At 51.4% G+C, this 25,292-nt stretch overlaps 1 protein-coding gene across 1 annotated transcript in view; it reads right to left on the reverse strand.

Annotated features, from left to right (window-relative positions):
* Positions 1-1,562: 1,562 nt before the first annotated feature.
* CD9 (CD9 molecule) overlaps positions 1,563-25,292 on the reverse strand; it is a 32,232-nt gene continuing 8,502 nt past the window's right edge. Inside the window, exons 2-8 of the mRNA XM_046674063.1 lie at positions 12,746-12,848; positions 6,511-6,608; positions 5,716-5,790; positions 4,135-4,233; positions 3,910-3,999; positions 3,220-3,303; positions 1,563-2,056 (exon numbers count right to left, since the gene is read on the reverse strand). Of these exons, the coding sequence (XP_046530019.1) occupies positions 1,991-2,056; positions 3,220-3,303; positions 3,910-3,999; positions 4,135-4,233; positions 5,716-5,790; positions 6,511-6,608; positions 12,746-12,848 (615 nt within the window). The 3' untranslated portion in view covers positions 1,563-1,990. The remainder of the gene's footprint in view (positions 2,057-3,219; positions 3,304-3,909; positions 4,000-4,134; positions 4,234-5,715; positions 5,791-6,510; positions 6,609-12,745; positions 12,849-25,292) is intronic.

Below are 25,292 nucleotides of genomic sequence, written 5' to 3' on the forward strand. Positions count from 1 at the left end.
ACCATTTTAACCATTTTTAAGTGTACAATTCAGTGGCACTAAGTCCATTCACAACGTTGTGCAACTGTCACCACCATCCGCTTCCAGAACTTTTTATTATCCCAAATGGAAATCCTGTTCTCATGAACAGTTTTCCTCTCCCCCACCCCTGGTTACTTCTAGTCTACTTTCTGTCTCTATGAATTTATCTATTTGAGGAATCTCGTATAATTGGAATCATACACTGTTTCCTTTTTGTGTCTAGCTCACTTCACTCAGCATAATGTCTTCAAGCTTCATCCATGCTGTAGCACATGTTGGAATTTCATTTCTTTTTAAGGAGAAATAATATTGCATTGTATGGATTTACCACATTTTGTTTATACACTCATCTGTTGATGAATATGTGGGTTGTTGCCACCTTTTGGCTCTTGTGAATGATGCTGCCGTGGACACTGGTGTTCTGATATTTAATGTAACGGTGGCATTCAGTGCCATTTGGATTCTTTTATTTTTTGTAAATGTTAAGAAAGAACCCAAACTAAATTAAGGAGTGGAAAATAAGAACAGGCTTCCTCTGCCTCCGCGCGTCACCTCACAGCGTTGGCCTCTGTTGGAACTGCCTCCTTAACTCCGGGTGCTCACTGGATGGCAGGCTTCCAAGTGGCACTACCTCCCACACTGGAGGCTTGGTGAGCAGGCAAGCTGGTTAAGCTGAACTACACTTCCCAGCGTTCCCTGTCCTGCATGCTTCTGGTTCCGGTGGAGCACGATGGAAGGAGAGCCTCGTTAGGGGTCTGGAGGAGGGAAGAAGTGGCAGTCATTCTGTAGCTCCCACAAGCTGTTGCCTAGTTGCTGGCTCACATCACCTTCTCCAACTCCTGGCCAGTGTGTTGAGCTCCACCACGAAGGATCCCAGCCGCTGTAGGACCCACACCACCAGCACCAGAGGAACAGGAGTTGACACGGATTTGTCTGTCCTCACGGGCTCCAGCCTGTTCCTGCTGTCCCCCACTTTCCATCCATCTGTCCTTCCCAACTGTCTGCACTGTGGGCTCCAAGCTCTAGCATCAGACGCAAAGACAACAGGCATATAGAGACTGCTTAAGGATTGTGTAAGGTCAATCCCTCTAAGAAATTTTATACATGCATTATATTTAATATTCTGCTTCTCTGGTTAAACCCTGATGAGTATGCCTTCATTTATTCAACCATCAAATATTAACTGAGCACCTACTATGCACCCGACAATAGGTTCTAGGTGCTGGGGGTAAGCAGTGAATGAAACCAAGCCATCAGGGAGCTCCTGTTTACTGCTGTGTCCCCAAGACACGACAAATCCCTGCAGGACAGAGTCCTGGGCCAGGTTCCACTGCTGACTATCAACAACTGTGTGGTCTTGGATCACAATGCCTTCATCTCTCCATGCCTTGATTCCTTCACTAGTAAAGTAGGCAGACTAACCTCCCCACCTCCTCACAGAAATGAGTCGGAGCAAAGAGCAGTTGAAAGACATCTGAAAAATAAATACCTCTAAAAAAATAAAAAAAGAAAGGAAGTGAAAAATAGAAAGCAGTCTGGGATATTGTCATAATCTTTTATTATGTATCAAATTGTCTTCAACATAAGTTATAACCTGATTAAATTTGATAGACATTTTTTTTCATCTATTTAAAGACAAAAAAAATTCTCTTTATGTACAATATCTTTTGTCTAGAGTCTAGCAAATATAGTACCTTTCATTGCAGGATTTCTGCTGAACATAATACGCAAAAACAAACAACCAAAAAAAAAAAAAAACCAAACCAAAGCAGACCAAATCCCCAAACCCCTCCACTACAAATATCAATATTGAATAAGCACTAAAAAGACAAACGGAATAACTTTTTCGTGTTTAGAAATGCAGCATGAATACTACAGTTAGTGGCAAAAAACAAAAAACAAAAACAAAACCCCAAGAAAACCACAGTCTTCAGGGGTAAGCTTTCCTGCTCGGGGGTGCAAGCTGACTCTAGACCATCTCTCGGCTCCTGCGGATGGCACAGCACAGAATCATACTGAAGATCATCCCAAAGATCTGGAAGACAAGGCAGGGAGGGACATGAGGAACGGGCGGGCTTTGCCGAGGGAGAGGAAAGACACGAGTCATTCAGGCCGACACAAACGACAAGGAGAATGGTGACCACGAGGCCAAATGAGTTCAAGGGTGCCGAAGCAGGAGAGACGTAGGTTAGACAACGGGAAGGACTGCTGACTGGTGGGATTCTGAGAGTCTGCAGTCACTTGCTAACGCAATCTGCACAAGCAACTCCCCTGAAGACCTTGCAGGTGAGACAAACAAGCTCAGAGCTAAATTTAATGCACAAATTTCAGATAGTCCAATAGTCCAGACAGGTTAGTACTTTCACTTCCATCTCTCTATGTCTGTGTCGTATATTCTATTTTAAAAGGTATCATTTTGTCTCTTCCTGAAAGCTGCTTCCAGCTTTTCTTAGATGCAGATGAGGGGTGCAAATAATCAATAGGGAAGGGAGCAATTCTCTCTTTTGGGGCAGTCTTGCAAGGGGCAGAGGAGGACCAGAGGGAAGACTCTGGGATGTTAGTGAGCCAGGCTGTCCCAGTGAGGGGTGTGTCCCCTACAGGGTCCTTATCACTCCCTCATGGGGAATGGGGGTGACCCTAGGGAACCTTGTTGGCCCTTGATGGTTTCTGGGGGCTGATTAGCAAGAGAGTCTTACTGGAAGCTTCCGTCTTCCCTCTGGCTGTCCACAGCGGGACACAGGGGGAGGTGAAACCATTCACATCCATGTAGCTTTACTGAACTTCTTTCTCAGGGAAAAGAAGAGCAGGTACATGAGCAAAACATGTTCTTAAGATTATCCCAGATAACTAACAGGTCGGGGGATGTCCATCCTTGCTCCTCAAAGCCTGGTCCGGGGACCAGCAGCACTGGCATCACCTGACACTTACCCTTGAACCTAAACGGTTAAGAGAATGGATTCCGCAGATACACTGAGTTCAAATCCCAGATGCTTCACTCAGGAGCTCAGGGACTTTGATCAGCTTACTCAACCTCTCTGTGCCTCCACTGCCGAGTCCGTAAAGTGGGAATACTAATAGTTCCCGCTTCATAGGTGCGGTGAGGATTAAACTTGTTGATAAATTAGTTGGTCAGAGCATGTGCTTATTAAGTGTTAGCTACTAAGAGGACCACTCCCTCCCAACGTCCCCGCCACTCACCATCACCACGGCAATCCCGATGCCCACCGCGCCGATGATGTGGAATTTGTTGTCGAAGACCTCCTTGATGGCCTCAGGGCAGGGCTTAGGGGGCAGAGCAAGACTCGGGTCACACAAATCCCTGCTCCAGGGCGCACCCCCTCCCGCCCACAGCACCGCTTTCACACCGGGGGCACTGGTGGCCCCAGACAAAGGGCTGGGGCAGGAGTGTTCAGGTGTCCTGGCTGGTGGACGGAAAGGAGAACCAAGACAGAGATATGGGAGACGGGTCCCTAAAATCTGGGTGAGAGAGCGAGGAGTGGAGAGGGGTAGGCCCCCGCTTTGGGGTCTCTCTCTTATCAGGGTTACTTGTCCTCCTGAATTTGGACATTCGCTCTGGTGCACGATCCTGAGCTGTTTATGAGTCTATGGCAGGAAGCCAGGACTCAGAGCACAGCTGTCCTCGAGGGCCGCATGGGGCAGAATGTGGGGCAGCAGCGGGCCATTCCAGGTGCCAAATCGTTGCAGGCAGCTAGAACACTTTCTTATTTCCCCTATTTGTTTTGCGGTCCTTAAGGAAGCAGAGGCCCCAGGGCAGTGGAGAAATGAGATGGCCACCCTGGGCCCTTTCACAGGCAGAAGAGGTGTTTATGGGTACCTGTCACCCCAGAACAAGAGGGCAGGGGCACAGAGGCTTGCTCTGAAGGTTACCTTCGTTGTGAAGCTTGAGAGTACATCCTTTTGGGGGCAGATGTCCGAGATAAACTGTTCCACTCCCCCAACGATACCACAGCAGTCCAGCTGCAGGGAGAGGGATGGGGGTGAGAGAAACAAATAAAAAGATGAGCAGCATAGGGACGTGTGGCAAGCATCCCAGGTGCACAAGCGTCCACCAGAAAGGCCACAGGGGTCAGGGTCTTTGCAAAGATGACCTACCGCATAGTGGATGGCTTTCAGCGTCTCCCGCTGGGGCTCGTCCTTGGTCTTCAGCTTGTTGTAGGTGTCCTTGTAAAATTCCTGGATATCCTTAATCACCTATGATGGACACACAAGAGAGGAGCAGAGATGGTTTTTCATGAACACATGTTACCTGTTCCATTTTGTTCACAAAGAAATTCCTGGGGCTAGAAATCATTGCGAGCAGACTGAAGCCACTGGCCTAGCACGGCCTCTCTCACCTCGGGGGCCCCTCCCTCCTCCTCCCACAGCCTCTAGGAGCCTGCTGTGGCCATGCTCCCTTCTTCTCTCGCACCTTTGGTCTGGCCCTTCAGCCTCACTTGGCTCCTTCCCTTCTACCTATGAACAAAATTGAATCTCTTCAAGCTAAAGAAAAAAAATCCTATTCCCAACCTGGCTGGGTCCTCAGGTTTCCATCTTCTTTTTTTTTTTCCACTTAGAGACCAAACATCAGTTTCTGCATACGTAGGATGGAGATTCTAACAGTCCCTACCTCAGAGGTCATGGCAAGGATGCAAATGAGCTTTCGCATGTTAAGCCCTTAGCACAGTGTCTCATAAGGGGTACATGTGGAATAAGCATTAGTTATTACATCATGAAATAGAAGACACATTATTACTTCCTGTACCTGGGTGCATCCCAGTCTAACAGATGCCTGTCCCTTGGTCCCCTCTCCCCTCAACATCAATTAACTGACCAACATCCAGCATTTCTCCCTCAGCAGCTTTAATAGTTATCCCCTCCTATTTCCATGGCTGCAGCTTTTATTATCTGGATAATTAATTAATTAATTATTTTTTTTTTAAATTAAAAAAAACAGGGTTCCTGGATCCAGTATCTCTTTTCTTTTTCCCCTCCTGCTAAACATGACAAGACAGCCCTTCCTAAAACTGTTCTGATGTGGTCCGTCCTGGCCACAACTCTTCGGTGGCTGCCCATGGGACCCCAAGCTCAGCTGTGCTCAGACCCTTCCTTTGCCGGGAAGTCCCGTCCCCCACCAACCTTCCTCCTGAAATCCTATCTCCCATTTAAGGTTCACGTCAGTGTCCCCTCCTCCATGAAGCCAGAAGAGATGCCCCTTCCTCATCCAACCTTTTCAAATCCCATGGGACTTCTGGATGTAAACGACTTCTACGACACTTGCACTTAGCTCATGGCAGCACGAATTTATAGACTAGGTGAAGTAGGGGGTGTCCAGCCCACACAGAGCCAGGTGTTCCTAAGACCTTTCTAGAGGAGGTGAGAAAAGGGCTGCCGAGCTGTGAGACTGAGACAGACACACACTCCCAGGGAGTATTTCCTGAATGCCTGCTGTTTGCCAGCACCGTCCAGCAGCGGTTGGCAAATTCCCACACAGGGAAGTATAATCGCTCACATTCCCTGCCCCGGGGGAGCTCGCACTCTGACGGGCATGCGGGAACGTGGTCGAGTAAGTGGCACGTGCAATGGCTGAAGGCTGACCAAAGCGACGAGCCACCGTCCGCCTTCATCACCCCCCACCCCCCAACTCCCAAAACCGCATCACTGCAGGTCCCAAGAGATCTTATGGGAAAAACCCACCTCATCTTTGTGGGAATATCCCCAGATGGCTGCAGCAATTTCGATGGCAAATATCACCAACAGGAAGCAGAAGAACTGGAAGGCAGAGAGGGGGTGGGTGAGGAACAATGCCAGCCAGGCGACCAGGAAAACCAAAGGGCACTTGGAGAACAAGGAACAGTGACTACTCTCTGGAGACGGGGCATCTAGGGGCACAAATGCACAGCCTGGAGGGGAGGGAAGATGCTTACAGAACCGTGAGAGTTAAGCCAAGGCGGAGGTGAAAGCTTTAGTGGGGAGGTTCTCACTAGGAGGAAAGGACTGGACACAGCTGACCCCAGAATCGGCCTTTCTAGGGTGTTAATTAAGAGTCAGTCAGAAATAAAATACCCTCGCTCACTCACAAAAAACAGAGATCTGAGGAAATAAAGAATGTGAATATACTCTGGAGTTTGAGAAAAATTCTAACAAATTTTGAAGTAAGAAGAGAAGGCAAAGGTACCTGTGGATTCAGGGAAAAAAAGCAAACGTGGTCCTCGAAAAAGGGAAAAACAAAGTCCTGGCATTTAGTTGCCTAAGGGAAGTGACAAGAGAGAAGCTCCAGAAAGGAAGAGGACAGCACATCGCCACAGGGGAGGGGGGCAAGATGGCTGCCCGGCTGGGAGACGGGGCAGGGCCTGGAGCCCAGGGACACTGCAGGGCTGAGGATGGCTCATGCCCTTGGGGTTCCCTCTTCACCTCATCCCACCCCATCTGTTCTACGAGATCTTGCAGTCCAGGAGTCAGAGTGGCTGTGGGCAGCAGGGGGACACTCACCAATCCCAGCATGCACTGGGACTCCTGCACAGCCCCACAGCAGCCCAGGAAACCCACCACCATTATGAGGGCACCGGCTCCAATCAGAATATAAACTCCTGCAGGGAGAGGAGAGAGGACAAGACGTGGAGACATTAGTGTGGAGGCCCAGATACTTCGGGCAATTCCATTTCCTTCTACATGACTCTGTGCTGCCCCCCATCCTTCAAAAAACAGCCTCCTCCACCTCTGCTCGTCTCCGTCCCACCAGCCCCTCTTCTGGAACCCAGCCCCATCAAGTCCTCACTCCTGCCTCACCCTCAGCCTTCCTGGAAGGTGCCCATTACCGCCCAACCAGGACAAAGAAGAACCATGGGAACCCCCAGATTCCACTCAGCACATGAGCTGGTCCAGGCTGTCAGCTGTTTCCAGCAAGATGAATCCACTCACGCTGATTAAAACAGACCCTCCAAACTTGGGCTAACTTCCTGGGACTCTGGTGAGCCTCCCGCTGGCCTGCGCCGCCAGGAGAGGCTGTCAGAGCAAGCTTTCAGCGGGAAGGGGCTGTGCGCACGCAGACTGCCGTGCTCCGTGCAGCCAGCTCCGCCTGATTCCCACAGAGAGGCCTCCCCGCCTTGCTGCGGCGGCTGTCAGCCACTCGCAGTTAGTGATGCCCATGTTGGCAAAGGCAGGAGTCCCTTGCTCTACTGCAAAGAACAAGGCCTGGTGTCAGACGACCCTTGTGTTGTGGTCTCAACTCTGCTACTAATTGCTGTGTGATCCTGGTAAGACACTTTTCTCTCTGGACCTCAATTTCTTTATCAGTAATATGAGATGTTGGTTGCTAGAAAATTTCAAAAGATCCCTTACAGCACACTAAAGAGACTTACAGTGCAATTCAGTTACTCCAAGTTAAGGGCGACAAGGGTCCTCCTTGCTAAAGGGAGGGAGGGTGACATGGTTTCTAAGTGCTCTGTTTGAGTGCAGTGACTTCCAGACCCGTGTCTAGGCCCCAGAATGCAAACGCCCAGGACAGGGGGGCGCAGCGAGCAGCCCTGGCCCAGGCACCCCACTACCCCTGGGGAGCGCCTCGAGGAGCCCATCTTGCAGATGGATGTATCTTGAGAAGGCACAGCGTCCTGAAGGGACCACCCCCTTACGCGGCTCCTCCAACATGCAGGCCCCATGCAAAACGGGCAGAAAGTCCCATGCTTCCCTGCGTTACAGACTCGTTCTGTTAGGGGGGGGACTCCTGTTGACAGCACCAGCTCTGCGACCCTGGGAAAGCCACTTCGCCTCTCTGTGCAACAGTTTTCTATCTGCAAGACAGGGATGTAATCACGCCTGCCTCGAGGACTGTTGTGAAGTGAAGTGACATTCACCCAAATGTGCAAAAAAATGCTTCTACTGTTAATCTTAATAATACGAAGGATGGATGATTACCAACCATCAGAGGGACGAATTTCACATACTTGCTGCTCCCTCCCTCCTGTTTCCTAACTGGCACCAGGGAGACTTCCTTGAAGTAGGGGCTGAAAGTGACAGAGTCTATGATGTTTCCCCACAATACACAACAGGATCCCGCGGTGAGGACCCTTGGCAGGTGTCGCAGTGACTTTACTGTCCCCCCCAGGATGTGGCTGGGGCTTTGCAGGCAACAAACCGTGCTGTCTGCCCACAGCTGAGGCTCCTGGGCGGCACTGAGCGGAGCGCACACAAGGGAGCATTTGTGGCTCTCCCCTTTCCCCCCACATCTGTCGTGAGGTCAAGTCACGTGGGTTTCCTGGCAAACCCCTATGTTGCATGAATATCGGTATTGTTCCTCTGCCTGCCCGGCCCAGACTGGGCAAGGGGACAAATGTGGCTTGTCCTCGAGTCAAGTCCCCTCCTCCTAGGCCGTTTAAGACTGGGGCTACAGGCCGGACTCAGAGAGGCAGCGCAGCTCCACGCCCAGCGCAGCGGCAGGGGCAGCCTCCCTCAGGTCCGGGCTCTGACACGGGGACACCAGCGAGCTGAGGCAGTCACACGGCCCCAGTTTCTCCTGTCTCACCGGGGGAAGAGAACGAGGCGTGAGGTCACTCCTTTGAGCTCCAAACCAGGGGCTGAATAAATAAGGAGTATTAAGAGATCAAAAGGATTTCCAAGCACATGAAATTGAGTCGACTGGGAATGAACAGACAGACAGGTTTTCTCTAAGTCCAGATCCGAGCTCATCAGCCTGGGCAACCCTGGCAGAAGTCAGGGAGTTGGGTCAGCAGCAATAGGGAGCTACGGAAGGAAAAAGCACTTCCCACGTGGACAGAGAAAACATTCTCCTAATGGGCCTCGGTCAATGTGAAATATTCATTCTTGGGCTCAGCAGATGAAGAGGACAAAGGGTCTTGCTGGCTTTAAATCTCCCTTGGACAGCTGCAGACCTGGGGTGTCTCGGCTTCACTCTCTCCATTTGGGGATGAGGATGAGCAATTCACTGGCAGCTGTTCACAGGATTTCAGCAGAGCCCCGGAAGCCAGGGAAGCAAGCGGGGCTCGGGCTGCTGCTTCTTAACTGGGCTACCAGGGCTTCCCCCAGCCAGGCTCCCCCTGCCTACACCCGGGCTCTACACCTGAGCTCGTTAGCAAAGGCCGGCGATGACGAATGACAAAACGTTCGCCTTTATAAAGCAAGTGAATGTTAGCTTCTGTCTGACTCATGGAAAAAGTGATTTGTCACGGAGCCTTCTCGGGGATCACTGTATTAATTTGCTAAGGGCTGTTTATTCTGCTTTTTTTCAGGCTGACATTATGGGCCTGGTTGAAAAAAAAAAAGGGTTTGGTGCAGCAGGAGCATATGTGAGGGTGTCCTTTATACAAGAAATGGGGCATTCTTTTCCACCTGCTTATCAAGCTCGGCTTCGGCAGGAGTGGACACATCAGCCTCCTGTCACCACCTGACCCAATGCACCAACAGCACTCGCCACACCTGTCTGCATGAGAACAAGATCCTGCAGAGGCTCTGGCCTTCACTTACTTGGGACAGTTTATTATCTCCAAATAACTCTATCAGGGCTTCAAAGGAACCCTAACGCTGCTCCCCAATGGCTCTCTCTTGGTCCCTCTCGGTCCCACCTAGGGCTGTTCTCACTAACAAGCACTGCGGTGGACTCCATCTGCCTGGAGTTCTCTGCCTTGGAGGGCTGCGGGGGCATCAGCTCGGCTGGTTTCAGGATGGGGAGAACCAGGCACAGGACAACAGGACAAAGTGCCCCAGGTCACCATGGGGAATGGTCCTCAGGAGGGGTGGACGGCCACGGCCTCTGGCTGGAGCCCCCAGATACCCTCATTCACTGGCTATGGTTCTGGAAAGACACCAAGGAGTTAAGAAGGACTGCTGGCCTGGGACCAAGAAAATGAAGTTCCCTGACATGTTTGCAGCCTAGGATTACAGAGACTGCTGATGGGCTGGCTCTCCCGGCCTGACTCAGAGAGAAGGCCCATATAAGGCTGTCGGCTGTTCTGGATCCACCATAGACTGCTGTGAACGTTGGAAAGTTTCTTTTTCCACTTGCTTCTCTGCCTGCTTATGCATTCTTTCTCTACTTCGAAAGCTGTGGCCCCGCTGGAGAAAAGACATCATGGGTCCTTCAGGGTTCCTGAAGGGTCAGCTGCGTGGTCAGGCTGGCCTGTGGGTTGCCCTACAGATGGTCAGTGCCCCAGTGCAAGGGACAGTCACCCCATGATGTCGAGAGTAGTGGCCAGGTAGAGTTGGCACTCTCTGTTATCTCACACCCCGAGGGGGGAGGGGACACTGAGAATGAAGCCTCCTTGGCCCTTTGGCCCCGGATGAGGATTATTCTGTTTCCCAAAGCACTCAGTGCAGCACAGGGCCCAGACCCAAGTGGTCCCTCAGCTGGCCGATGGTCTAGTGTCACCGCATCGCCCTCTACTCCCTGAGCTTCTGCAAGCAGAACTAAGTCTAGGAAGCTGAGCCCTTTCCCAGGAAGGGGGTCCAGGTGCAAAGGGTCCGTAGTCCTCTGTTAGAGCTAAGGGGACAGTGGCCACTGGCCCCTGACTAGGGATTGCCATGTCTCGTTGGGATTGTGCCTTCAAATCACCCTCCTGGTCACTTCAGGTAGGACCACTGCTCACCAGGGTGCCCTGCAGTGACCCAGGGGAGCTGAATCCTGTGAGGCAGGCCCTGCCTCCTCCAACTGCATGCTCATCACTCTCCTGACTCTGTATGACTTTCCCACCTGTCATCTGCAGGCCAGGGCCACCGGCGCTGGGGGCTTCTCTCTGTTGACTACAGTCTAAGGGGAGTTAAAAGGCCAGGGGAGCCTCTGCTCCGGCCCGCCATGGGGAACGTTCAGTCAGTGGAGACAGTTTCCCTTCCTACAGGGGAAGTCCCCCACAATCGAGCACAGATAATACAAGAAGCAGCTGTCACAGGCCTGGCTTCAAATCCCAGCCCTGCCTCTTGAGGGTTACGAGCTTGGGCGAGTTATTTAACCTCTCAAAGCCTCGGTTTTCTCATCCATGAGATGGGAATCATTCTACCTCCCTTGAGGAGTGCAGGGGATGAAATTACACAACAATATGTGTGAGGAATGAGACATACAATGAAGGGTTCAAAAATGTGAGTGGTTCCTCCCAATTCCATCCACTCACCAAGGGGATCCTGACCTCCCACGTCTAAAAAGACACAGAATTAGCCAGACTCCTAGACAACAAAAGATGGAAACCGGGTTGTTGGGAGCAGCCAGAGAGCGTGGAGCCAGGTCCCCTGCAGAGAACAATGGGAGACGGGGCGCGGGAGGCTGGGGGCTCTCCTCAGGACGACCAGCCTGAAACCGTGCCACCTGCCTCCACGCTGCTGTCGGCAGATCTGCTCTCCCCACAGAGCCTTCACAGCTCCCTGGTGTGACACGACACGATATGACATGACCCAGAGTGCTCAAGGCCTCCCCCAGCGCCCTCCCACCTCCTGCCACCACTGCTCCAGCTTCACAGGGCGGCATTCCAGGAAGGCTCACAAAGAAACCCCACTGTTGCTGAAACAAGTCAGCACACCATGGAAACCTGCTCCCTAAAAACTCTGTGTATGTGTAGTCTTTTTAAAAAAACCTTATATTGTGTTTTTCCTACCCTCACTTTTTTTCTTACAATAGGGAGACACACCCTAAAATCTCAAATAACAACAACAGAAAGCAACGAAAGGAGGGAAACTCTCCACGGGGCCCAGGCGCCTGCCATGCCACCAAGCGGGCTGTGCCAGCCCGCTCAAGTCCAGCCTCGGGGGGCAGGCAGGGGTCCGCATGCTGGCCAGCCACTGCATTCTTCCTGAAGGCCTGGGCGATCACTCTCTTCAGACTGTTTTCTCTCTCCTTTTTAAAAATAACTTGTTTGGTGGGTGGGAAGGAAGTGACCAAACTTACACTTTGAGCCTGATGACATGACAGCATTATCCTAAAAATAGGGGGCTGCTTTTGTTTCCCGCAAATGAAGTGTTTCCTATGCCCAAACCAGGCAGAAGGGAGAGCCACAGACCCCGTGAGCTGACTCGGACACTGCGGAATGGTGTTCGACAGGCCTCAGTGCTCCGTCTCCTTTTGGAGAGGTGTTTGCATGGTGATACAGTGGTGAAAGTGACAGAATGCTGCTGGAAAAGATGTCAAGATGTCCATGTGTAGAAATAAACCTGCTATGTCTATTCATGTTTAAATCAGAAATCTTTGCCCTAAAGCAAAAGCACTCTAGAAAACAAACAAACAAAACTTAACACCCATGGCACGTGCACCAGCACGAGGGGTCCAAAGGGCTGGCGTGTCTGCTAGTCCCTCGTATAAATTTGACTGTAGTATCTGAGAGGCAGGTCTTTTGGGTGTCAGACTCCCAATGGGGAGAAATCATGTCTCCTTTTCCTGGCACTGGGATCCCCAGGACAAAGTTTTTTGAATTAAGGAAATGATCAAGCCCAGGAAGATATGAAATTAGAGAGAATCAGGGATGAGAACTGAGGTTCTTAAACCTTCAAGAGTAGCAGCAACTTTGGCAGAGGCAAGTTCACATCAGGGAATGGTCAAGATGCCAGACTTAGCATGAAAAAGAAACCATCACAGTCAAATGCAAATGCATGGGCACAACTACACAGAAGCACGGCTTGAAAGTGACATGACTGGCCAATGTGGGCAGAGCAGAAGTCTTTCCCTGCCCAGGCCCTGGATCAACACAGCCGGCATCTCCACAGTTGGAGGAAGCACCAAGTCTTCCCCCCTCACCTGTGTAGAAGCTGGAATTATTATTTTCTTGCTCGAAGATGCTCTTGGTCTGAGAGTCGAATCGGAGCCATAGTCCAATGGCAAGGACCGCGATTCCAGCAAGCTGCAAGGTACAAAGGACATCAGCGTTAATCCTGGCTGCCAGGGACAGCATGGTCCCTGACTGCTGAAGGATGAAACTTGCAAAGGACCTTGGGACAACTCGCAGTCCCTCCCTACCCCTCCATGCCCCTGGGAGTAGCAGCAGCCAGGGTGAGGGTGGGGGTGGGGGAAATCAATCCATTTGCTAAAAATATCTGCCAGCTGGGAATAAACAATTATCTCTGAGAAGTACAGTGGCAGGACAGCTACTTTATGGACAACAGAATACTATACAGCACTGAAAATGAATGGCTGTAGCTAAGAGCAATACTGTGAGTGCTTCTCAGGATGCTAACCAAAAGAAGCAGGAGCCGCAGAACACATACAATATGATTCCAGAGTTCAAAGTTACTTTGCTGTTTATGTGTGCACAGAAACGACAAAAGAAAAAAAAGTGATTATCATAAAATCAAGTGAGCAGTGACGTGTAAGGGGAGGGAGGGGCTTCTGATAAGGGACAAGCACCGAGGCAGGCACTGGCACCATTCTAGCTTTTGACTTGGGTCATGGAAACATGGATATTCACTTCATGATTATTCTTTAAACTGTTCATGTTTTATGCACTACTCTGTATATATACCATGCAATAAAAAAAGGAGAAAAAGTCACGCAAGGGCACACCCATGTGCCAATGAGGGCAGCTGTGATTCCTCATCAAGCCGCACTGCTCAGTAAATGACACACAGTGTCCCTTCAGTTGCCCAGGTTTGGTCCTTGCCTTCTTCGCACAGAGGAACCTTACGAGCTGACCCGCCCAGTTCCAGGTTTCAGGTGCACGCTTCCTTACAGGCGATTCTTATAAACAGCAGACATCCTTATAAACATCCAGAAACCTCCACGTAATCTTCTAACCTTGCAATTTTATGAAAATCCCCTGTCGTAGGTGGGCAGGTTGAGACACTGGACCCTAAAGGGCAGACTTTCCCAGTAAGGGACAGAACTGAGCCCCTGGCATTGCTGAAGTGGACGCCTGTGGAGGCCTCCTGCCAGGCCCTCCCCCACTCCCGGCGCCAGCTGAGCTCCTAGGCTCTCAAGCTCACATCAGCGCTCGCCCGGGAGTGACTCACAGCTTGCAGTGTAGAGGCCGGCTGGATGCGTGAGTGTGGGCTCCCGGCCAACGCCCAGGCCCCAGGTTTCGCTGGCCCACCCTCCTCAACAGAGGCGCCCTGTGTCAGAGCCCTGCTCGGCAGTGAGCTTGGTTCTCTGCCCCATGAGCTGGCAGAGCCTGTGGTGTGGACAGGCCTCTCTTTCTTTCCTTCTTTGCTCCTCTCCTTTTCCCCATGACTTGGCAGTGGGTTTGGACGTGTTGGCTGAAGAGTGGAGGTGGCAAGTCATCAGCCTGCAGTCGAGTCAAACCTTGCCTAGACCCCCAGTGGTGGCAGCTGACATGAGTGTATTTCCTTTCCACAATGAGGATCTGGAATTCCTGGCTTAGAGTGCTACTGCTCCGTTTTCACATTTGTAAAACAGGAACGGTGAGACGCGGCCGTTCCTTGCCTCTTATTCTGTTCCTAAGTGTGGCTAAAGAATACAGGAGGTCACACTAGAAGTACTTCTGAAGGAGGTGCCAAACGGCTTTGGGAGAATGCCTTTGTCAGCACTCGGGTCACGGTGTTGCCCGCCCACCCCTGTGGACAGTCAGTCCGCGTCTTCCCAGACCTCTCAGGCCTCATCTTAGGGAAGGTAGCATCAGACATCAGTAAGAACCACACGAGGCCAAGTGCCCCGGGGCTGGACAGTGCGGGGAAGAAAGACTCACAGACGCCAGGCTTGAAGGAGTAGGAATTTAGAGTTAAAACGAACCTGAGAGCTTTGGGCTCAAACATGTGGGTCAGGTTTTCCTTATTAACAAAAGACATGTGGGTGAGTGACGGTCCCCTGGCCTAATCCAGAGACAGCACACATGGCTCCTGGGGGAGAAGGACGAGCCTCTTCCCTGCCCCCAGCCTGGAAACTCTGGTTCAGACTGGGTTCTCCTGATTCAGACACACCGCCGTCAGGACAGGGGCACTGTGGGGCCCAGTGGGGATGTCCCTCCCCGTACACTGGGTATTGGACGCATGCATACTGAGTGGGTGTAGACTCCATGGTGGGCAGGCCCCGGCCCAGCTCCCCTGGGGTCCTGGAAAGTCAAAAGAAATAAGGTGATATTTTTCCCCTCTTCCCCTCAACCCATGGAGGCTCAATCAGACCCCAGGGAAATGGGAGACTGAGATTGCTGGCTTCCTTGTGGCCATGAAGGCATTGACCCAAGAGAACCCTGTAGGCCGAGGCTAAGTCTTGGCTAGACTTAGCCATAAACCCTGACCTCCCTCTCGCCCTCATCTTGGTGGTGCTATTGCTGAGAACACCTGGGACCTGAGAGGCACTGCCCTTTACTGTCCCTCTGCTCCGGGCTTGTGCTTATCAAAGAATTATCCTCAAGGCATCTCATTCTCCCTGTTGATAAAACTACCCACCTGCCTCTTACTCTGTCAGGCAAATTCTTAAGCAAGTCACCATGGAAATAAAACAATCCCATCCAAAAAACTAAGCTACAACGATTTGAGAAAGCTGCACTCTGCACAGAAGCTTCTCACCGGCAGGAGCTGGGTCCCTGGGAATGACTCCATGCTCGGATAACGGCAGGGCACCCAAATCAAATCTCCAATGGTCAGGCCTCTTACGTTTCGTCATTTCAAGCATCTGAGCCAATTTGTAGAAGTCCATTCACTTATCTGGTCTACCTGCACAGGTGGCAAGAAGGACCCTGTGCTGGAGAACTGGAACCAGAAGGGGGAGGAGTCCAGGTCTCACTCCGGCCAAGGACAAGGCCAGATCCAGGAGTCGGGAGTCCCGCATGTTTGGACCCCACCCCAAACCTAAGGTCCTGCTGCCTTGTTGTCAACGTCAGAAGACTTTGCTGAGATGGGGAAAGAAAAGTGGCTAACTCTGGAGAAATGGAAAAAGCGGTACTGGATCTGTCTCTCATGCCTAAAAACTCACCGTAAGAGGGGAGGAAGGTTCAAGAAAACCCAGGGGGAAGGGAGGTCAGGGCCAGGAGGGCGAGCACTTGGTTCACCAAAATCACAGAGGACTGAGCCCTGCTGCCTTTTTGATTAAATTACTGAGTTAATTGGCACGAGGGGATGCTGTATAAGCTATCAGCTGCCCCATTTCTGTAATGCTATTGGAGAAATTGCTTCAGTTGGCTTGGGGGGTGGGGCACAGGGCCACGAAACATGTGTAACTGGCACCGCCTAATAATGGCTCCCATGGCTGTGCAGGCAGCACTATCTAAGGAGCTCAGAGTACTTTCCATGAGAACTCACTTTTTGGTGTGGCACAGAGGGGCTCCCCAGCCCCCATCTGGCTCTTGCCCCCAGCTGCTTGACTACTAGGAGAAACTAAATTAGAAGGGACCAGGAGGAACCAAAGAGAGCTTTAACCTTTAAAAAAGGGTGCCCAATTATTGAGGGACTCCATAAAATAAGAAAACAGTCATTTGGGAGGCCAAGAAGTTGACGGTTTCCTCCAGGTGAATTCACTGACATGTGGCAGGACTGTCGGCCACACAGTTGCAATGGCTGCCGCCTCACTCCTGCCAATCATTGCTGGATCCGAGCAGGCCTGACGCGGATGCGGATGCTCAGACAATTCTTTGCTCACAGAGCCCTCGAAAGAGGACAGTGACCTGCCCAAGATCACCACCTGGTCTGTCAGGGATGGAAATAAGACGTCGACACCGCTACTCCCCGCCCAGCCCTGCCCAGCCTGCGTGGTTACCTCTGTTTCCAATTAAAGCCCAAGGGAAACATTCTGGTTTTGCTGAGAAAAGCTCCTTTGCCTCCAGGACAGAAATGGTCCCATCCATTTGACAGTGCAGGGAGAAAAAGGATATTTTTCCCCATTGTTTTATTGGAAACTTTTTCTTTTCTTCACGCACGCTCATTTTTTTCTTTGAAGAGGGGCCATGAGAACAACATGGGACAAACCTAAATTGAGGACATTCTACAAAATACTCGACCAGTGCTTCTCAAAACTGGCAAGGTCAGGAGAAACAAGGAAAGCCAGAATCAGTCACAGAACAAAGGGGACAGAGGGAACACGACACCAGTCATGTGGGATCGTGGATGGGATCCTGGACAGGAAGAGGAGGTTACTGGAAAAACAAGTGAGAGCTAAGTAACTCTAGTTCAGTGAACAGTAAGGTACCAACGTTGGCTTCTCAGCTGTGGCAGATGTAACATGATAAGGTAAGATGTCAATGACAGGCGAAACCAGCGAGGAGAATGAGGGAACTCCCTAGGTAATCTACAAATTTTTCTGTAGATCTAAAACTATTCTGAAACTTTTTAAAAGTGTGTGTGTATATATACTTATATATATGAAGATGGGGCCTCTCTTTCAAAGTGTCCTGTCTCCTTCAAGAACCTGCTCCATGCATGCATCCCTCTCTTTCCTGCCTCTGTCCTCAGTCTCTGCCACCGCTTCACTCGGGGCCAACACATGTGGGCAGGTCTCTCTATCCTAAACACCAAACCCTCTCCTCCTCCAGCCTCCCTGCTCCTTCTGGTTGCTCGGTGCTTCAAGACCTGAGCTTGCAGCTCACGCCCCTCGAAGTCCTCATGAAGAAGCGGGCACTGCTCCACTCTCCCGGCCTGCCTGCTGCCCTTCATGCAGGGCTGCAGCTGTTTCTCTGAAAGGCTGCGGACAGCTGAGGTGGGTCACCAACATTCAGGGCTTTTGCTCCATCATAACCTTTTGTGGTCTCTCAGCAGCACACCATTCCACCCCGCCTGCTCCGCATCTGCTCCTTCGATGGAATTGCTCAAAGTCTCCCAAATAAGTCTCGTGTACTCCCACCTCTGCTCATTACACCTCTCTATCGATCACGCAAGTCCCTCCTCCTGGAAAGCTGTTCTGGCCACTAGGCCTGCTGCTTCCCCAAGATTTCCTCAGTCTCCTCCCAAGGAAGTGCAATCCCGAGCTCCACATTTGTTCTTCTCCCAGCATCCTCCCTCCCTCTCTTGCTTGTGCTCATCTCGCGTCTCACTAGAGCATCTGCACCTTGAGGGCAGGGCTGTTTCTTAGTTATTTAGTAGCTCCCCTCTGCCCCATCCGCACTTGGACAGAACAGTCATTAGTAAATAATTATTCAATAGATGAATAATTACTTCAATGAAAGAGAATCTCTGAAACCCACCAGAATTTCCTCTCCTGGGTCTTCTCCCCTTGGACAAGCCTCCTTTCCCACCTGGCTTTTCATCCAGATCCATCTTCTAATATCTCACAATAAAAGTCACAATCTACAAAGAATAATTACTTGCCCAGAGAAAATAGTGAGAAAGAGCTACGAGGACCTGTGATGAATGTCACAGTGAGAATTAGGGACAAATACATATGAAGTCTTTTGAAAATGAGAGTTTATGAAAAGGCCATGCATGGCTGTCCTCACCCCCCAAAGTCCAGTTAGACACCCCAACTTTGGATGAACACAGAGGGAACCCAGTCACCTGGGGCTTCTGCTGATTTCAGGGGACATGAACACCCAGCGCTGCCCCAAGCTCAAGGCCATGGTGGACAGCTTCCTGGCCATCTCCTCTCTCAGCACATTCATTCGCTACTGACGCACATTCATACCAGGCACCTGCGCACAGGTCAGGCTTTCAGTGGGTCACACCACAAATCTTGCTACGGGGGCAGGCCCAGAAACCTGACACTGAAGCACACACCTGGCATTAAAGGAAACCAGTTCCAAAGGGGGACTGAAAACAATCAAAGGGTCACACTGCTTGGGGGCACCTGGCTGCTCTGGACCCTATGCCAAGTTTGCAAAACTGGTTCCAGTTAGAACCTGACGAGGTGTTTACATCCAGGCGGCCTCACTGATGAAAACACCTGAAGTAACCTTGCAGAAGACGAGGTGGTGACAAGACAGAAAAGAGCAAAGGGTTGACTGAAGAGATTCAGTGTATGTATGTGTGTATGTGTGTGTGTGTGTGTGTGTGTTGCACTGCATCGCATCCCCAGGTGGAAAAAATCCTCTCAGGGCAAACAAACTGGGTGATCTCACCTAGGTCCCCTTTTCTTCTGTAATACGACCTGACTGGTCACATTTTTTTTTAAAGGACAAATTACTCAGTACGTTTTCTCTATCCAGCTGTCTTAGAAAGCCCAGAAAGTGGAGAGCAGATCATTCTCCACAAGTGGTTTCCCTTTGAGGCCGGCCTCAGACCTGAGGTGGTGGCACCTGTCACACTGGGAGGGGATGGAGGGGGCGGCGGTGGTAGGATGGGGTCAGGAGGAAGGCAGCGCTGTCCTCCCCACTTCCCACAGTCCTTCTGGGAAAGCAATGGCTGTCTGATTACTTTGGTGAGCCTGTGGTCAGAGATGCTGCAACAGTTTTCAGTGAGGCGCAGGTGGTGTAACAGAAGGACCTGAGCAAGGAGTAGGAGGCCCCGGCTCTGTCACCTGTCACTCGCATGCCTGTGCCACCCACGCAGGGTGGATGCCAGAGTCACCTGGGGGAATTCTAAACACGCTTCCGCCTCAGCTCCACCCAGGGGACTCCACCGCACACCTCTTGAGAATGACTGGACGAGTGCACGGGCCTGGACTCTGAGGTCTCATTCTGGTGATGCCACCTAGGAGCTGGATGACACCAAGCACTTGCCTCAGCTTTTTTGAACCTCAGTGTTCTCATTTCTAAGAAAAGACAGTATGATACGGGTCCTAGGTTGAAGGTGAGGATCGAATGAGGCAATGTGTGTGAAACACCCTGAAAACTGGGACGTGCTAGAGCCAGCCAGCTTCACGACAACAATAAACCTCGAGAAAGACACTCGATGACAGTGGGCCATGCATGGCGCTTGGCGGCCGTGCTGTGTGTCCTTCTATGATATGAGAAGGCGGCTGGGCGGGAGCAGGGCAATCTAGGACATCAGGGTTCTGGTTTCTGTGAGTCTGTGTGAGGCTTGTGGGGTGGGGGAAGATGGATAAATTTACCTTCTGCACACCCACGTGCTGCCCCGCAGAGCTCCCCTAGGATCAGAATGGAATGGCCGAAGCCAAGTGGGGAAGGAAGGTTAACGGGAGGCTGTGGGCTAAGACTGGAGGCCTCTGTCCTTCCATGAGTCACAGGCTGCTTTGTGGGCGAATTAACTCTGCACAAAGGAGTTATTAAAGGGGCAGATAACAGAGAGAGAAGGGATTTTCTCTCTCTACTTCTCTCCTTCAGCAAGATACGTATCAGCCTTGGAGTTTTTAAAAAATGTACTGGACTTGGGAGACCTGTAGGCACAGCTGCTTAAGGAAGTCACCCAGGAAGTCAGCAACCGACTGAACACCCAGGATGCAAGTTTCCCCACCAGCTCTTCTGGGCCCCAAAATACCAGTCACGCTTTAAGAAAGCCTCAGAAGTGGAGATAAGGGCCTCTATGTTCACACAGGCTTCAACATTTACAAACAAGTCAGGCCACCCAGACCTGTGGGCTCGGGGCCTCACCCATCTCCATGGCAACCCCGGCTCACCGCTGAATGCCAGGCCCGGCTGGGCTGATGGATGGGCTGATTCACTTGGCAGGACACTGGGCAGGGCCCTGCCAGCAAGAACAAACAGGGGCCCAGTCCTCGCTGCCTCTTCTAGTCCTCCCCACAGGAGGGCTGAGCTGCTGTCTTTGGAAGGGCAAAGCCACTTGGGCAGGAGCAGAGGTCTTGGAGTCCTCCCTCATCCAGCCCCAGCGTACAGCAAAACAACAAAAACCAGACTCCACTCTACTCAGCAGGAAAAAAACTGCCATGACTTGCTTTCATTCAGTCACAAGTAAACTGTTAGCACATGGCAGAATTTAAAGATGACAACAGGGGCACATTATTAACTTTAGTTTTATTAGAGACGAGTTGAAAAGCCCCAGAGACCACAGCCCTGGAGAACAAGTTCCCTGTGAGTATCATCACCTGGGGGTCATCTCGTCCCTCTAGACAACTTCTGCTCTCGGGGCTTATACTGACCTTCCCATCTTAGGGCAGCGCTTAAATCTGTAGGAGCCTGCATCCTCAACGGCCGCTGGGAAAGTTTTCTCTAGGCCAGCGATTTTCAACACGGGGTCCTCAGACCAGCTGCAGCAGCAGCAGCACTGAGAACTTGGGAGACATGCAACTTCGCGGTCCCCATCCTAGACTTACTCAGTTAGAAACCTGAGTGCCGTGGGGCCCAGCAATCTGCGTGTTAACAAGGCCCCCGGACGATCCTGATGCTCACTTAAGTTTGAGAACCACTGTGATCAGCCTTCATTTAAACACCGCACAACCGGGGGACGTGGAAAAGCTTCCTCTGGGGGTTCTGAGCCCAGAGACGAGCTTTCTAAATGGTAGTGCTGAAGAGCGTGCGGCCTAGGAGCAGATGTGTGAGCTTGCTCTGGGCTCGAGCTTCCCCATCTGAGTCACGGAGGCTCACAGGCTCCACACAACAGGGAGCAAAATGTCACCATTCCACTTTACACTCCCATCTGGAGGGTGTGGGCTCAGATGCCCTGCAGCGACTGGGGCTAGACACCTCCGTGAACTGGTGCACAGCGACAGTCAGTGGGGAGGAAACAGGACAGGTAAGAGGGAAGGAAGCAAGAGGGAAGAAACAGAGATACCAGCCGGACAACTCCATCCCGAACCCAGAGCCTGGAAAGTCATAAATGGTTGGAGCTAGAACCTGCATTTGGCTTCCTAATGTGCATTCACCACACAGGCTCCGCCCCGTGACCCGCCCGCCCCAGGAAGCCAGAACGACCCCTGAAGCCTCCGATGCTGGGTGCTCTTGGTAAAAACTTCCCCCTAATTTCTGCAGCCTGCGTTCTCCCTGTGTCAGGCTGCTGTTATGTATGAGCGTGGACTCTTCCTCAAACCACCCTAATTCTAGAAAAAAGAAATTTTCTTTAAAGAATACATGCAGAGGCTGATGGTTGATGACATTTTAGGTTATCTAGTGTTGACCTGACTTCTGGCAGGCTTTGCTGTCCATTAGCAACACTTCCAGATGCCGGGGAAAGGAAGATCAGTAATATACCAACAGTAGCAGTCACTGAGTGCCCACGCCTGTCCCGCATTATAGGAGCTGGTGTGTGTACACTGGCTCTTTAATCCTCTCATCATCCTTATCTCGTGGAAGAAACAGGCTCAAAGAGGTTAAGTAACTCACTCAAAAAGACACAGCCAGCAAGAGGCAGAGCTCACACTGAACCAGATCGTTCCCAACACACTGTGCTCCCTCTCTGCCCAGCTAGCAAATGGGAAGAATTGGAACCCCGAGGACTTTTCCTGGGGGCCAAGAGGGCGGTCTGCACATGCTGAATCTGGCAAAACGATCTAACCTAAACCTTACCCGGCCTGCTGCAGCCGGGGAATTCCGGGTCAGGGCATTGCACCAGCCAAGGTGAAGGTCAGAGGGAGGGCGGGCTCCCACCACTAACTTCTTTGGATTTGTGCTGTCTCTCCCCTCCCCTTTCTCCCTCTGTCGAGGCTGGGAAAGGTGTTGGTCTCAACCCACCATCATCGGGTCCCAGGGAAAATGCACGAGGGCCAGCTTTCCCTTTTCTCTCTTCTTCCCATTGTAGCCACACAGAAGCAATGGTGACTCTGGCTCTCCAAGGTGTCAAGAAAATTCTAGGTAAGAGGAATCCATCTCCTTTTGGGAAGCAAATAGAAGGACGTGAAGGAGAGGTGCTGAGCCCACCCTCCTGGTCTGCAGGCCGACTAGATTTCCTCCCTCGATTCCAAGGGCTGAATCCCGTTATCACAGGGGAGCCTCTGCTAACGGGGCTCCTTATGGGCCCATTTCCAGCAGAGTGCACAACTGGTCCCTCTCCTCACCCACCTGCACAAATTGGGGAAATCTGAAATGGGCACTTCGTAGGCAGATGAAAAGACAAGCCATTTAACTCATCTTTGGAAAGGATGAAGTCTAGTGGTCAAATTTCAGCTTTGAGCACTCCTGTCTGATGTAGCTTCACAGAACTGCAGTTATAAGATACGGATGCTCGTGAACGTTGAGGACAACCTCAACCTCTGAAGAATTCTAAGGAGAGGCAGTAGGAATAGTAACTACAGCACCAGCCGCAGAAGCTGACATCTGAGCTCTGGCTATGAGCCAGGCATGACGATATCAGCTTTACACGAAACAGCCCCTCACTCCTCCTAAGGGCCCTAAGAGTTTGCTTGTATTACTACTTTCATTACACAAATAAGCAAAGTGGGGCTAACAGAGAGTCACCAATTTGCTTCCCCCCACCCCCGCCACCTACATTTCTAACAAGCCACCCCTCCCTTCCCCTAAGAACAACTCTTGGCATAAAGGGCCCCCTGCTACTCTATGCTGCTCTTCTGCAGCATCAGGACCCGTGGGGGGGTCAACACCACCAACAAAACACCCAACCACCCCTGAGAAGCCAGGTTCTTGGGGAGGCAGACTTCTGCCTCTTGCGGTCATTTCTGGCCCTAAACACTGAGAAGGTTATGGCACCTACCCCATCACTCATAAAATTCAATACGAAAAAATATCAAAACTGTAAAAGAAGTACAAAAATGTGCTTACTGGCTTTTCCTATGCTTCCGTGGGCTTACCTGCATTGCGGGGCCCTAAGCACATGCTCAGCCTGCTGCTGACCTTGGGCCTCCCTTTCTGGGGATTCTGCCGTACGTGGGGGCCTCTTGGCGGAGGGGTGAAGGGGGCTCAGTGGCTACAGCCTGCAGCTGCCATCCTCTTACTGAGCCTGGCTCTTCTGCGCAATTGTGCTTGAATGTTCAAGCCTGGCCTCAGGCTAACAGGGGCATCCCTCTCTGCCCATCCCTCTCCGCCTTGTAGCAGCAACAGTGAGAGATTTCCCGGGAGAAGAGGAATTCTGGAAGACAGAGTTCTACACCCCTTCTGAATCTAAGGGCGCTGGTGGGACTGCTATACCCTTCAAGGGAGTTATGATCATCCCAGTTTGAGATGAGGACACAGCCTCAGAGAGGTAAAGTAACTCGCCCATGGTCACAGAGCAGGTGTGGGACACCTCAGCTGTCAGCTCTCCCCTTCTGCCACATGCAAAGCACATGGTGTCTCATTCCTGGTGGAAGAGAGGTAGCCTGGTCCCTTCTCTGGGGTGTGGCAGGGGACCAAGGGCCTTGTAAGCTTGTTCTCAGCATACCTTTATGGAAATTAGGCAGTGACCTGGTCTGAACAAGTTCAAGAGTTGAGAAATCCTCCCTTCCAAGGAAAGTCAGCATCATTTAAAAGCCAGAGCCCTTATTCTGCCTAAGAGAGGGGAAAGCTTCGGCTAATACGACGTGCTGGTCTTAAGTACTTTGGGGCTGAGGGACCGGGAGGGTGGCCTCCGCCCAAGGGAACTTCTTTCTAAACAAGAAATCTCATGTCAAGTTTCCATCGCCTGCTGGCCAGACGTGGAGCGCACACCAGCCAGCCTATAAATCCGTTTTCTGCTGAAAGCAGGCATTCTGATCTTAACCAAAATCATCTGATGTGGGGGATTGTTTTGGGGGATGTTTTCCTTTCAATTCCAGAATACCACACATTTGTTTTCCATTGTGTATGCCTCACTAAGACGTCTGGCGATCACACACACACACACACACACACACACACACACACTCTCTCTCTCTCTCTCTCTCTCTCTCTCTCACTCAGACACTCTAGCCATGTGGACCAGCTAGCTCTCACTCCATCTGCAGGACCAGCTACCACTTGCCTGCACGGCCCTGAGAAGCGGGAGGTGCCCCTTCTCTGACACTTTTCAAGCAATGCTACGTGGTGCGTGGATCGGCAGTGTTGGCAGAAGGCACTCCCTGCGCTGCTCAGCTAAATGGCCCTCCTCCCCGTCACGGGACATTCTGAGCACCAAGCCAACAAGGCTGCGAGAGCCAAGGTTCCCCAACCGCATGTCTGACTACCACACGCCCTGTCCCTCTCCGTGAGCCCAGCCTTCACTTTAGGTCTCTTAATTGTTCGATAGTAAACACCTCAACTTCTGCTATGTCCACACCCCGCCCAAAGCGCTTCACCTGGATCACTTAATTTGTACCATAGACCCACCAGGTAGGTCAAATTCACTTCCATTTTTCAGATGAACACTCAGGAACAGAAGTGAAGTAGTTTGTCTGAGGTCCTGCAGGCAAACAAGTGGCTGAGTCAGAACCGGACCTCAGAACACTGACTCAAAGCCCAAATCCTCGACCACTTGTTAAACTGTTTGTCTTTTTTGATCTGTTTCTTTGATTTCAGAGCCAGAATTTTCCCCTTTTGTCCTCTCTCCCTCTTAGCTATGTCTGATCCCATTTCAAAAATGGCATCTTCCATCCTTAAAGGCCCTGAGAAAGCCAGCTGCAAGAGCAGAGGGCCCTCCCTTCTCACAACAGGAGGGCATCTGCAACGGCC

This window comes from Equus quagga, chromosome 1 (assembly GCF_021613505.1).
Source record: "Equus quagga isolate Etosha38 chromosome 1, UCLA_HA_Equagga_1.0, whole genome shotgun sequence".
Taxonomy (NCBI): Eukaryota; Metazoa; Chordata; class Mammalia; order Perissodactyla; family Equidae; genus Equus; species Equus quagga.